Source organism: Gasterosteus aculeatus, chromosome 6 (assembly GCF_964276395.1).
Source record: "Gasterosteus aculeatus chromosome 6, fGasAcu3.hap1.1, whole genome shotgun sequence".
Lineage (NCBI taxonomy): Eukaryota > Metazoa > Chordata > Actinopteri > Perciformes > Gasterosteidae > Gasterosteus > Gasterosteus aculeatus.
Window position 1 is genome coordinate 16,718,553 of NC_135693.1, and position 12,109 is coordinate 16,730,661.

The 12,109-nt window shown below is 45.0% G+C and overlaps 1 protein-coding gene across 2 annotated transcripts in view; it reads right to left on the minus strand.

The window, feature by feature from the left end:
* The window catches only part of kcnh1a (potassium voltage-gated channel, subfamily H (eag-related), member 1a), a 29,927-nt gene that overhangs the window by 8,330 nt on the left and 9,488 nt on the right, over positions 1–12,109 (minus strand). For both annotated transcript variants that reach the window (XM_040177919.2, XM_040177918.2), the window contains 5 exons: positions 11,568–11,686; positions 10,992–11,384; positions 5,076–5,233; positions 4,051–4,322; positions 813–1,012 (listed from right to left, as the gene is read on the minus strand). In XM_040177919.2, the coding sequence (XP_040033853.2) occupies positions 813–1,012; positions 4,051–4,322; positions 5,076–5,233; positions 10,992–11,384; positions 11,568–11,686 (1,142 nt within the window). The remainder of the gene's footprint in view (positions 1–812; positions 1,013–4,050; positions 4,323–5,075; positions 5,234–10,991; positions 11,385–11,567; positions 11,687–12,109) is intronic.

Sequence of the window (12,109 nt, forward strand, 5' to 3'; positions counted from 1 at the left end):
CTGCGGCTGATTCTGTTCGGAGTGAATTGTGCTTTATGGTGGAGCCTCACGTGTCCACCCACCTCTCTGCCGCGTGTCACTGAGTGGCAGCGTGTTGTTGAAGTACAGCTAATCAACAGGACGCCAGGCCGTCCAGGGTTCTGCCTTCAAAATAAATCTCTTTGAAGATGAATGTCAAGCAAAGAGGGATTATAAAGCCATTTTTAGAGCCTTTAGTGCGGCCTGACGCCAGACAGATAAATAATACATAGATGCAGTGCACACTCAACAAAAAGAAAGGACATAATGGTTGGATTTAACTACAGATTTGCAGCTGACGAAATTGATGCCTTATTAGAAGTTATGTTCCTGATTTGAGGTAAAATAACAGAACTTTTTTTCCATGATTGGATTTTGGACAGATGGATTTATATGGGATGCAGCGATCTGAATGCCGCCTTGCTTGGAATCAATCAGAGCGCCAGCGGTTCAATTCGTCTGCTGCCAGCTTTAAGTGCTTAATTCCCACGCACTGAAATCACTTCAGTCATCTGAATTCGATAGGCTGGCTGGTGATAACTGTTCCATAACCGGCATACCGATGTCTGACTTTCATAACACGATGCTAAATGTAACCGCAGAATAGCCTGACACCAAAACAAAATGAAGAATAAGCCCTTTTGTGATTGTTTTTTTTAGGTTCCTCAGCAAACAACAATAGAAAAAAAAAAACGTGAGATTCTCTCAATAACTGTGTTTACTTTCCAAAAGACGAGGAGTAGAAGACATAGAATAACACCCGGAAATCACACGGGCCCCAATGGAAGACGCACCTTTTCCGTGTCGATTCCCCGGGACATGGACCAGGTGGAGGCGATGTAGTCCATCACTCTTTCACTCAGGCCCTTCGGCACCTGGTAGAGCTTGAGGAAGTCCCGGACGCTGTTGATCATCTCATGGTACCGATTGGTGTTAGCGTACATCTGCTGGAAGATGGTGGTCACGTTACCGAAGATGGTGGCGTACAGAAGAGCTGGAGGAATACACGGGGAGAAGGGAGGGAGGGAGGGGGGGCGTTTCATTTATATGACACGTTTCCAAACATCTCAGATACCTGGTTAGTGGAACATAAAGGGGGGGGGGGGGGGGGGGGGGGGGGTACGTAAATGGAGGATTATGAGCTTTAAATCACTGGGGGCATTGAAATAAACTACATCACACGATAAATCAGACCACATGTGCACGGCTCATTGTGTTTATATGAGAAAATCATTTAATCATTCACGGGGGAAATGAACAATTACTGCTCGTCATTGCCGTCAATTATCATCCACAGAACTCTCCCGAAATAGTAAAAACAACGAGCTTGACAGTGTGTGGCTGGAAGCATCCGGCCCAACACGGGCGTGTCTCCTGAATGAGGACATCTCTTCTCACTGTGTCCTCTGATGGAAGAGTTAAAGAAGGAGCACTGCCGTGCATCTGGAAGGTGTTCGGGCGGTTGAACCGGTGCAACAGCTGGAGTGCGTGTGGATCAAAGCCATCAGACGTGTTCTCTCTGCGACGGAGCCCTAATTAGCCCCCCCGCTAGAAGGGAAGGAAGGCGAGGAAACACGCCAGCCGCACATTTCAATTACACGCAGACGACGACAGCGACCTGCGTCTGTTTACTTCACGCAATCAAAGAATAAAACCAATTAAAAGAGCGCTCACACCTCCTCAGGGGCAAAAACACCCTATTTCATCCTCGCCGCGTCATCACCGACCACTGCGATGTCACCTCAACACGGACGGCGCGCCGTGGTCACTCAGCGAGGGTTTTCAGGTGTGTTACGCCAAGCCGATGGAATCAGACTGTGAATTCGTTTCCTTCTGGATGTTAACCAAAGTTTGGCGGACGACCGCCTCCCCGGGCTTCAGCTCGCTTGCTGCTCTGACGGGCAGAAGATGCTGCAACAAAGGGAACTCGACCCGTCCCTGAGGAGCGTTCCCCAAAAAAACGTCTCCCTCTCGCTCTCTCTCTCTCTCTCTCTCTCTCTCTCTCTCTCTCCCACACGCTGGCGTCCACACGGCTTCATCGCTCGCCGTCCAAACAGCTGGGTAGTTGTGAGACAGTTGCCAGAAACTCAAACCCCCGGGCCATCGGTTGCTATAGAAACAAGACATATGTACAGTGCCCCCGTTTCCAATGCCCCCCCCCTCCCCCCCAATCCTTCGTCACACTGTGATCTTCTAGTGCTGGTGGTAAAAATAGAACAGTATCACAGCATCCATATTTCATGGAGAAGTGCCGTGGACTACAGTAGATCGCATCTACAACCGAGTCGTCCTTTTTTTTTTTTTTTTTAGATATTTAGATTCCTATCACACAATGAAACATTGGGTTTTTTTTTCCCAGTCCAATGCCTGACTGTGTATCCATAAACCTGAGCAGCCAAAAGGTAGAAATAGACGGGAGGAAGATGAGGGGGGGGGGCAATGATCCTGTGCAGTGGAACAGAGGTGAGGCGTGATTGCAGAGGGATCAGAGGGAGCACTGAGCTAAATTGATCCGGCGGTCCGTTATTGCTTGGAGGTGCAGTCACACGTCGATGCGTCACGCTGCAAACTGCGTTATGAGCCACACAAGCAGAAGACTTCCTCATAAATGTTTAATATCGAGATGTGAAAAGAAGGGCAAGCTGTGCGAATATGCTGGTTTGTTACTCAGTGGAGGCAGGATATTCTGCCTTGTTATTTATTGTTTTAAGTTTAGTTATTGTTAAAGTGACTTCTTGTAAGTGTTATTTTAGGCGTTTAGGCAGTTTTTTTCCCCCCAGATACTAATTGCTTTTTTTGTCCAGGCGCATCACTGCTGGGTTTTACCAAAACAGACACGGCCTCACAAATGAACAGCGAGCGACACAATGCGTTGAAGAGACGCTCCGCTAGACTCCAGCCTCCAAACAGCAGCTGTCGCATTCCCCGTTTCAGCTGCTTTTCAGACGGCAAAACTTGTGTGAGTAAACGCATCTCGCTGCAGAAAAGCTGAATAATTCAGCACAGTGTCACACAGAAGACTGAGGTAATGAGCCTAATGAATGCAAAGATAACAGAGCTCCTGCTCCACCGCGAACATCTTCAAGGGGACGAAGTGGAGAAGACAGACACTGGAGAAACCGAGAGTTAGTCCGGAAAGTCATTGCAGCTTTCGATAGCTTTAAATGTCACATATATGGCTTTACCAACCAAGATGGTAATCTTTAGTTACTCAGTATTTACACCAGAGGATGTTCTGTAAAACTGGTCCCAAGAGTGCATGAGGATGAGCTGGTCACTTATGATTGGTTACGGTAAAAAAAAACAACTCCCAAATCGGCAAATGTTAACAGGATGTCCAATGAAAAGCCACTTCCACAGAAGCCAGAAAATCATGTTTATGGTCTTTAAATTTCTTCCTTTTTTCCCTCTTGTAAGGGTTTTTTTCATTTTTTGGGGAGTTTTTCCTGTGCCGATGGTGGGTTTCGGGGCAGAGGATGTTGTATGTGTACAGACTGTAAAGCCCTCTGAGGCAAATTTGTAATTTGCGATTATGGGCTATACAAAATAAAATGAATTGAATTGAATTGAAATGAAATGTATTTGATGAGATTCGTTATCAACACGTGCTCACATCTGAACTACAACAGGTTCATAATGTAAACATTTTTTTATAAAATATGTAACTGAAGATGAAATGTGAATTTTAAAAAATGTAAATGTAAAGTGTGCCAAAGAATGTCCTGTTTTCTTGTTAAAGGCGCAGTGGAAGTGGAAATCAAAGGCCTGTGATACCGTACATCAAACAAAAACTGCCCTCCATCGTTGTGGCGCCGAACTAGATTCCACCAGAGCAGCATCTGCTGACTTACAGGAGAGTTAAACATTGCACAGCTAATCACCTGTAAAGTTATATTCTGTGAACTCGGATGGCTGCGTCCTTTATTCATTTATTCACCTGCTCCTGCGCACCGTGGCTTTAAAGAGCATATTTAACGTCTCATGTATCATGTATTCGCCGCACCGGGTGAAAGATGAAACGCCTCCACTCACATCCAATCATCATCATGGCCACTGCGAAGATCTTCTCCCCGTCCGTGGTCGGGGCGATGTTCCCGAAGCCGATGCTCGTCAGGCTGGTCATGGTGAAGTACAGCGAGGTGATGTAGACGGAGTCTTTGTTGGGCCCCCCCTCCCACTTCCCCGTGCCGCTGGCGTTGAAGCGGTACGGATTGCCCACCGTCTCTGCCAGGATGTAGAGCCAGCTGTCCATGCGCACGATGTTGGTTTCTTCGTCGATGACCTCGTAATCGCCGATGCTGAACCTGGAGAGAAGCCGGGCGACAAATGAGCGGTTGACAAAAGAAACGGTGCACAGGGAGGAAGAAATTGTGGTACCAATTTTTGCATTCATATGAAACGAAACAGGAGCTCCTTCTAACGGTATCTGAGCGCGAGGTTTGCTGGATTTTACTGTGTGGGCCGATAAACGGTGTTCAAGACATTGGCCAAAGGCTCCTGAAGGACACACGCTGGCGAACCTAAAGAATCCGCATACGTGACATCTTTCCACATGTCCACATCGTTAGAGGTCTTGTAGATGAGCATCGTGTTGTGGTTATTAATATATACATATATGTTTCCACCACGCAAGAAATCTACATTGTAATGACTAAAATATGACTCTCCTGAAACCACTGCTACTCTTTCCGACTCGTTGTAATTTTTATGCATGGAAACAAGTTGGCTAAAAATAACTGCGGATGCATTAATTAGCTTCACCAATGGATTAATTAGATTGACTGGCTCCACCATTAGTTAATCACTGGGAAGGCCATCTCAGAATGTGTTATCTAATGTGTTAGGAAGTAACTAAGAACTTATCTGAAGTTAAATTTAAAGGTACTTTAACGGTACTTTACTCTATTCGGGTATTTTCATTTTCTACATCGCCACAGGATGAAAAGATAAGAAATCAATAGATAAGTAATGATGTACTATGATTGTTATCATTATAGGTATCTGGAGGGCATGTTAGCAAAAACCTTTATATAAAAAGATAAATGCCACAAACGTACCAAATGCAAGCCAGCCAGTGAGCCGCCAGTCCAAAAACACACACCAGCAGGACCAGTACGGCCGCCCCGTACTCAATGTAGTGATCCAGCTTACGGGCGACCCGACCCAGACGGAGGAGCCGGACCACCTTGAGCGAGCTGAACAGACTGCTGATCCCCTGAAGGGAAAGAGGAGAGGGACACAAAGACAAAAAGGTTTTAATGAAAAAGTTGAAACATTGAAGAGTTTCTATTCTTTCATTGGTTCATTGTTTAGTCGCAGGACTCTCGAATGCGTCGCCACAAGAGGAGTTACAGTTATTAAAGGATACATTTAGTTATGTGGAGGTTGTAAAGTGACGAGACAGGAGACGGAGAATGTCTCTCCAGTGTTACTTGTGGGTCACCACAGTTAGTTATATGTGCTTACGTCTGCATTATAAAATGATACAAACCGTAAGTGCTAATCGGGGGGCTTAAAATAACCTCTATTAGAAATATATTTACAATATATAACATTTTGAGTATATATTTTGTTGGAATTTAATCTATTTTTAATTTACTTGTGATTTATGGGGCTTTGCTGCTGTGATTTTCCAATTGGAATTAATAGGAATGCACCTTGGATAGAATTAACTTTGGCAGCTTATTCTCTCAAGAGAGAATTTAGCAAATTTCACAGAAACTGTTAAAAACAATTATCCACCATACATTTAAACCTCTGTTTTCATCAAACGATTAAACTGTGAACATTAACTGTGATGAAGCTGTTGGCTTGCGATCAGATATTTATTAAAAAACGCACTTTAAAACACTTTAAAGCATATAAAAGAATCAATATGAAAGCGCATGAGCCCACAGCAAACGTGATATGAAGATACCAGTGAAAAGAGTTCAGATACGCCAACTGCATTTTGAAAAAGTTTCCCTCCAATGTGATTTTACAACTCGCAGCCATTACATAAGCGGCAGCTAGATGTCTACTCAGCCTAACTGAATATATTGAAACGCCCACTCAAACAGACAAATGCAGTCCCATCAGTTTGCTGCTGGGTCCATGTGTGTGTGTGAGTGTGTGTGTGTGTCCACTGGCAGGGCTTATTGATTTGCTAATGTGCTGCGGTCTGCAATGCGAGTACAACTGCAGCGCTGGCTGTCACTTGATCTGATCTGCTGGCTGCCAGACACCTCGGCTTCCCTCAAATCGCTTTACGGACCTGAGCTCCAACGGAATCCGATAATCAGCGCAATCGTGTTTTTGAGTCCTGCTGCGGAAAAAACTCTGCAAACACGAGACGGGAGAAAAGTTCCCACACGTAAAAAAAGTAATTTGTGGAACTTTTTAAACGAGACGTCTGTGCTTTAAATTAGAAGAGGAAACCAGCAGCGGGTTTAAAGGCAATTTTCAATTTCAGCATCTCTGAAGCTCATTAAAGAACTTGTTTTTGGCGGTTTTATGTTGTTTAAGTGTCATCTTCATCGGCTGCTAACAGCGTTTATGCTAAACTGGGGACTAAGGGCTGCAATAAAACCGCCAACATTCCCACCGGCCGCTCCCGCTAACTTTAATCCGAGGTCAGACTGAGGATTGACGACATTCCCCGAGCTGGAGGTGTTGTCTGCGGACTCGCCGGCTTGCCGCTTGTTCGCGCGCGACAGATTTCTTTCAGTTGGCGCGATAACGTCACAGTCTCAGAAACGTTAACTGAGGAAAATTCTATTTGGCGATTTTACAAAAGAGGCCAAATCCTTTTTAGATGCTTGAGAAACAGTCATTTAACTAAATATTGTTTCCATTCAAATCATGTAGTTTACAGAATATTCAACCTGTGTTTGTTTATAACTTAAATAAAGTAGGTGAATTGTCCATCCGCAACTCTAAAGCTCACAAAATCAATTGTTGTTTTACAGGGAGTAAACATGCTACATGCTACATGCTAGCTGATTCCTCCCGCTAACAGTCGTTGTGCCTAAAAAAAACAAGACCAGAGTCAAGCCGGCAAAACGTTATTCGCCCTCCGGCTGAGAATGTTAAAGAGAGAGCGTGTATCTATGTAAAAACATAAAACATACATCTCTAAATCTCACTAATCAACACTTTGTAATGTGTTTAATTTACACTCATTCCCCCGCTTACACTGTTTAGTGCCAAAGTAATCAACCGCTGGGTCACACAGATATCTTGCTGGCAAAAAGTGTAAAGTAAGGAGATAAAAGCGTATTTTCAAAATGTTATTTTAAGAAATAGTCATTATGGTGCAGAAAAGTACCTTTTTTTTTGTTAGTAAGCATGTTTTATGCGTCTCCCACAAGCACGTCCCCGTATAAATTTCATGCCTTCATTGGAAAATACTTAATTACCCTATTAGATCATATTCAAAGATAACAAAATAAGGAGTCTTTAAGGCTCTTAGAAAAATAAGGTTTGATATCAGCAGCTGATATAAGATTAGTTAGTTAGTAACCAAATTTGGGTTTTTAGGATGTTTAAACTTTCCGTTGTGCAAGAACTTTGTGGCAAATATTTTACTTTTATTAAATAACATGAAAACACCATTTAAAAAACAAACAAACATACGTTCACGACACAACATCTGATTTGGTAAAGAGGATAAAAGAAAGAGATGGCAAAGCACACTATGCTCAAAACTCATGATTTAAAACATGTTTTCAACGCCAGGATGTTTTTTAATCTCATCGATTCAGTCAGTTTGTCACAAAAGACGTGTTTGTTACTGACAGGGGAACTGAATCGACTCCAAAGCAGCTTCAATGACGCTGCTGTCCACTTTCAAAATGTACTGTTGGACATAATCGCATGGATGTTATTTCCTGGCGCTGAAAACCTTTAGCGACTTGTTTTCTGTGACATTTATGTCCTGCAGAAAAGGGCTTCTGCTGGCGTGAAATGTTGGTCGCAGGGAGGAATGTCACAGAAAAACTCTGAGCGTTTGAAGTGAAAGTGAAACACAAAACTGCAACATCAGCATGTTCTAATCAAACTGAAGCCTACTTGAGTGACAGCTTGGTGGTTCCAATTCTTCCCATCACGTCCCATGCATGAATACAGGCAGAAGAGGGGGGGGGGGAGGAGGAGGAGGAGGAGGAGGCCATGCAAACAGAAGGAACGTAAAAGAAGAAAAACATAAACGAAGCACAAGAGAGAAGACACTTGATCAGTAGTAAGCGATGAATAAACATGTGACAAAATCAACACTCGACAAAAGGCATCAAATGAAAAAGGAAGCTCTGCTCTCTCCCTGCGTCTGTGAGGCGGGGGCCGCGGGGGCCGGAGGACGCCTCGTTAACGACACTAAGTGGCTTCATCGGCTGCCGCTTGGGGTCATCGGTCATTGCGAACTGATGTCCACCACGTCCACGGCGTTCAGTCAACGCCTCGAACGCTTCGAGGTCGCCAACAACGACTCCGACAGCCGTTGATGATCTCGCCCCGTTTGGAAAACCAAAAGAGCCGATCGCAGCCATCACAGCCATTCAAGTCAGTCGTTGGGGGGGGGTTTGTGTATCAGCAGCGAGAGGCTCCGGCGATTGTTTACCCCGCTCTCGTTTACACGGATGCCCCGAAGCAATTTGCAGCAAATTGGAGTCAAGAGTTGTTGCAGAGACCCGCTGAAAGATGATCCTGGAAGTGGACGGTCGTTTTTCATTTAGCAGCCGGCGGCTCCGTGCTCTTATCGTACACTTGAACCTCGCACAAAGTAAAGTCCCGTGAAGTGCAGGCACGCAGCTAAAAATCTGCTCCACTTTGGTGGATTTTCGATTCGTTAACATTTGATTCTATGGGATGTCAGAAAATAGTTTCAAACATTTCCACACACTAAAGTTTAGTTTACAATTATATCAAAATGAGAGAAAGTATTTCTTTGTGTCACTGCAGGCAAAGCCTCATTTAGCTTGTCACACAGAGAAGGAAAGTGGGTGACGTGCTTTTTCTAGATAACGACCATATCTTTGTCTGAGACAATGCGATGGCTGCGCCTGTTTTTAAATTTCTGGTAGCTGAAACGTTGACTAGAAAGGGGACAAGATGCAGGACCTGCAAATACAACTTCATGCACGTGGCCCAACAGAAAGCCTTTTCATTTGTTTAAAGCAGTTGCGAAGCCTTTCTGGTGGCCTCGTGCTGCATGTGCTACCCGATAGCCCCTCAGAGCCGACACACACACACACACACACACACACTGCACAGCTCGCTGTGACGCAGCTCGCCGTTTAATGCTTTCACAGCAGGTTACAGTTGCTGTAACGCACACACATCACGAGAAGCAGGCGCAGGCACACACATGCACGCACAATGGTGCATTATTAGAATGAAAACCGGTCACCGCAGGACCCCCGAGGCTGCATTTAATCTACGTGTGTGCTTCACACGCTGTGGCTGCACCATAAACATACATTTCAATCACTTGGAGTAGGAAATAAAACTGTACTGTGTGAAAAACATGTATCGGTAAATATTTTTACATCTATGCAATCTGTAGTCTAGAGTTATTTCACCTGAATTAAACAAATGGAGGCAACAAATAAACGACCTGTTCCCTTTGTCGCCCTGCACAGCCAAGCAGAGACATTTAGTAAATATTTCATTTCTAATGTAGTCACCAACCTACATGGTTGAAATAGTTCGTCCAGCTGAAAGTGAAGGACTTTAAATGCTCGTTGGGTAAAACAACATGTTAAGCGCAGCGTGTGATTCTGTCCTTTTGTCAGCTGTCATTAGGCGTTAATGGTTTTAGGGCATCGGTGATCGCTGCCTCGGTTTAATAATCTAACCCTCCGTCCACAATTAAAATGCACCAATTATCTCGAGATCCTGCGATGGCTCTCCAGCAAACACTCGTCACGTCGGTCAAACATTTATGAGTTCACAAACAAATATATATTATGATGTTGCTCATTCAGAAGCACGATACAAAACAACAACCGGAGATCCGGATCTGATTGTCACTGTCATGTTGTTGTTGAGTTGCTGCAGGGAAACCTAATAACCTGTCAATCACCTCAGAAAAGATCCCCTCTAGAATGTTTCACCCCGGCCCGATTTAATAGACAGAAGCTGAGCCAAAATACAACATATCCAATAAATCTGCAACGCTTTTTGCTATTGATTTACTGTATATTACTCAAAGTTGGGAACCCTGGTTTCATTTTGGGGCAGATAATACGACCGGGCAACAGCATCTGTGTGCATTCAGCAGTTTGTTACATTAAATCCAGAGTGGCAGACACGGTTTACGTTCTGGCCTTGTCCGTGCTGAGCGCGTGCTCGACCACCAGGTATCAGTTATCCCGTAGCGTGAACTCTACGCCAACGCCACGCGCATACGTTATGAGGTTTATGTGTTGGTTGGAATAGTGTGCAGAGTTCCAGCAGGTTTGCTTGAGTCGGCATATTCCTGCCCTGCTGTTAGTTAGTGGTTGGGACGCTCACTGTAAATTTAGATTATTGATTGTGTGGACCCAGGAGTAAGAGGCTGCACCCAGTTGCAGGTGGCCATCACACATCGCAGCTTAAGTCTATAAATTAAAGCCATTAACAATTCCACAGAGTTTACGTCTTCAATTACTTGTTTTGTCTTGGCAGTAAAACATAACCACAGAATATTAAGACGACAATGATATATATGACAAACAAGAAACTGACAGCTGAGAAGCTTTGGCTGTTTACAAATGACTTCAAAATGAATAGATTCTGAAACTGCATTTGCTTTTTTAGTGTGAACTAACAAATCGATTAAACCCTGAGTCGTCTGCTTCGTACCAGTTAATCCACGTAAAACGAAAAAGAAATCAAGTCACAATTTGACAAACCTAAAACGGATGCATTCAGAGTGCTCATGTCTAACAAACAGTCCAAACCCCCCCAGAACAGGAAGTCTGCAACCAACCTAGGACAAAGAAGGACAGGGCGCTCACCTCATCGACATTCTCGAAGGCGTTGATGACGTCGTACGGGAGGCAGGACAGCAGGTCGATGACAAACCACGTCTTCAGGTAGTTCATCCGGATCAGTTTGGGGTCCGAGATGACCTCGCCGGCGGGTCCCACGAACGTGGTGTGAAAGTTCAAAACGATGTCCACCAGGAAGATGACGTCCACGATGCTGTCCACCACCAGCCACGTCACGTTGTTCTGCTTGGTCTTGAAGGAGACGTTGTAGGGCACCATGATGGCGGTGTAGAAGGTGAGGATGAGGATGACCCAGTCCCACGTGGTCTTGAAGAGGCAGTAGTGCAGGATGATGTGCGGAGGGGTTTTGGGGGTCTCCTGTTTGTACTGAGGTAGGATATCTGAGCCCAGCTGCAGTACCTAACAATAACAGCCAGTCAGCTAAACCCAGAAGCACAGGTAGACGCACGCAGAGACACTGTAGACATTAGGGGCTGAAATGACGTCGCCCTGAGCGCGAGCGCGGCGGACCTGCTCAGAAGAAGTTCACCTGATCTGAAACATTCTACGGGTACCGGATACCGAGCGTGTATTCCTCCGTACCTCAGCCAGGCGCGAGTGCTTGTGGACGTTCTCTCCCTGGTGGACCGTGGGCTGCAGCTGCTGCAAGACTCCTCGGCTGCTGGTCAGAGCTCGAGTCAGCCGGGCGAACTTCCCCCAGCCTGAGGATTACAAACAGCTGATGTACGCTCAATCTTTGACCCGACGGTTTCCAGCACGCACACAGTCACACACATAGAGACACACACACACACACCCTTCTGGAGCAATGTGGGGTTCAGTTTGCAGGACTGGAGGAACCCAATGGGTTTTCGGTGGGTTTCATGTTTTTCGTATGTTTTTCGTATATTCAAACGAACAGATTTCATCCCTGTAATGTTGTCAGTGACCGTTTCCTGCAGCAGAACCTGAGGTAGTATCTTTACATTTTTTTAGGGCGATTTAAGCTTCGCCGCCTCTATCAGCCGAGCTTTTTGTTTTCTGGGTTTACTCTGACTGCTCCCATTGTTCTCGGCTGCAGCGGGCAGCTGTTTTCTGTAAAAACAAATCAGTAAAAAAAAAAAAGAAAGTGTCCGCTGTAGATG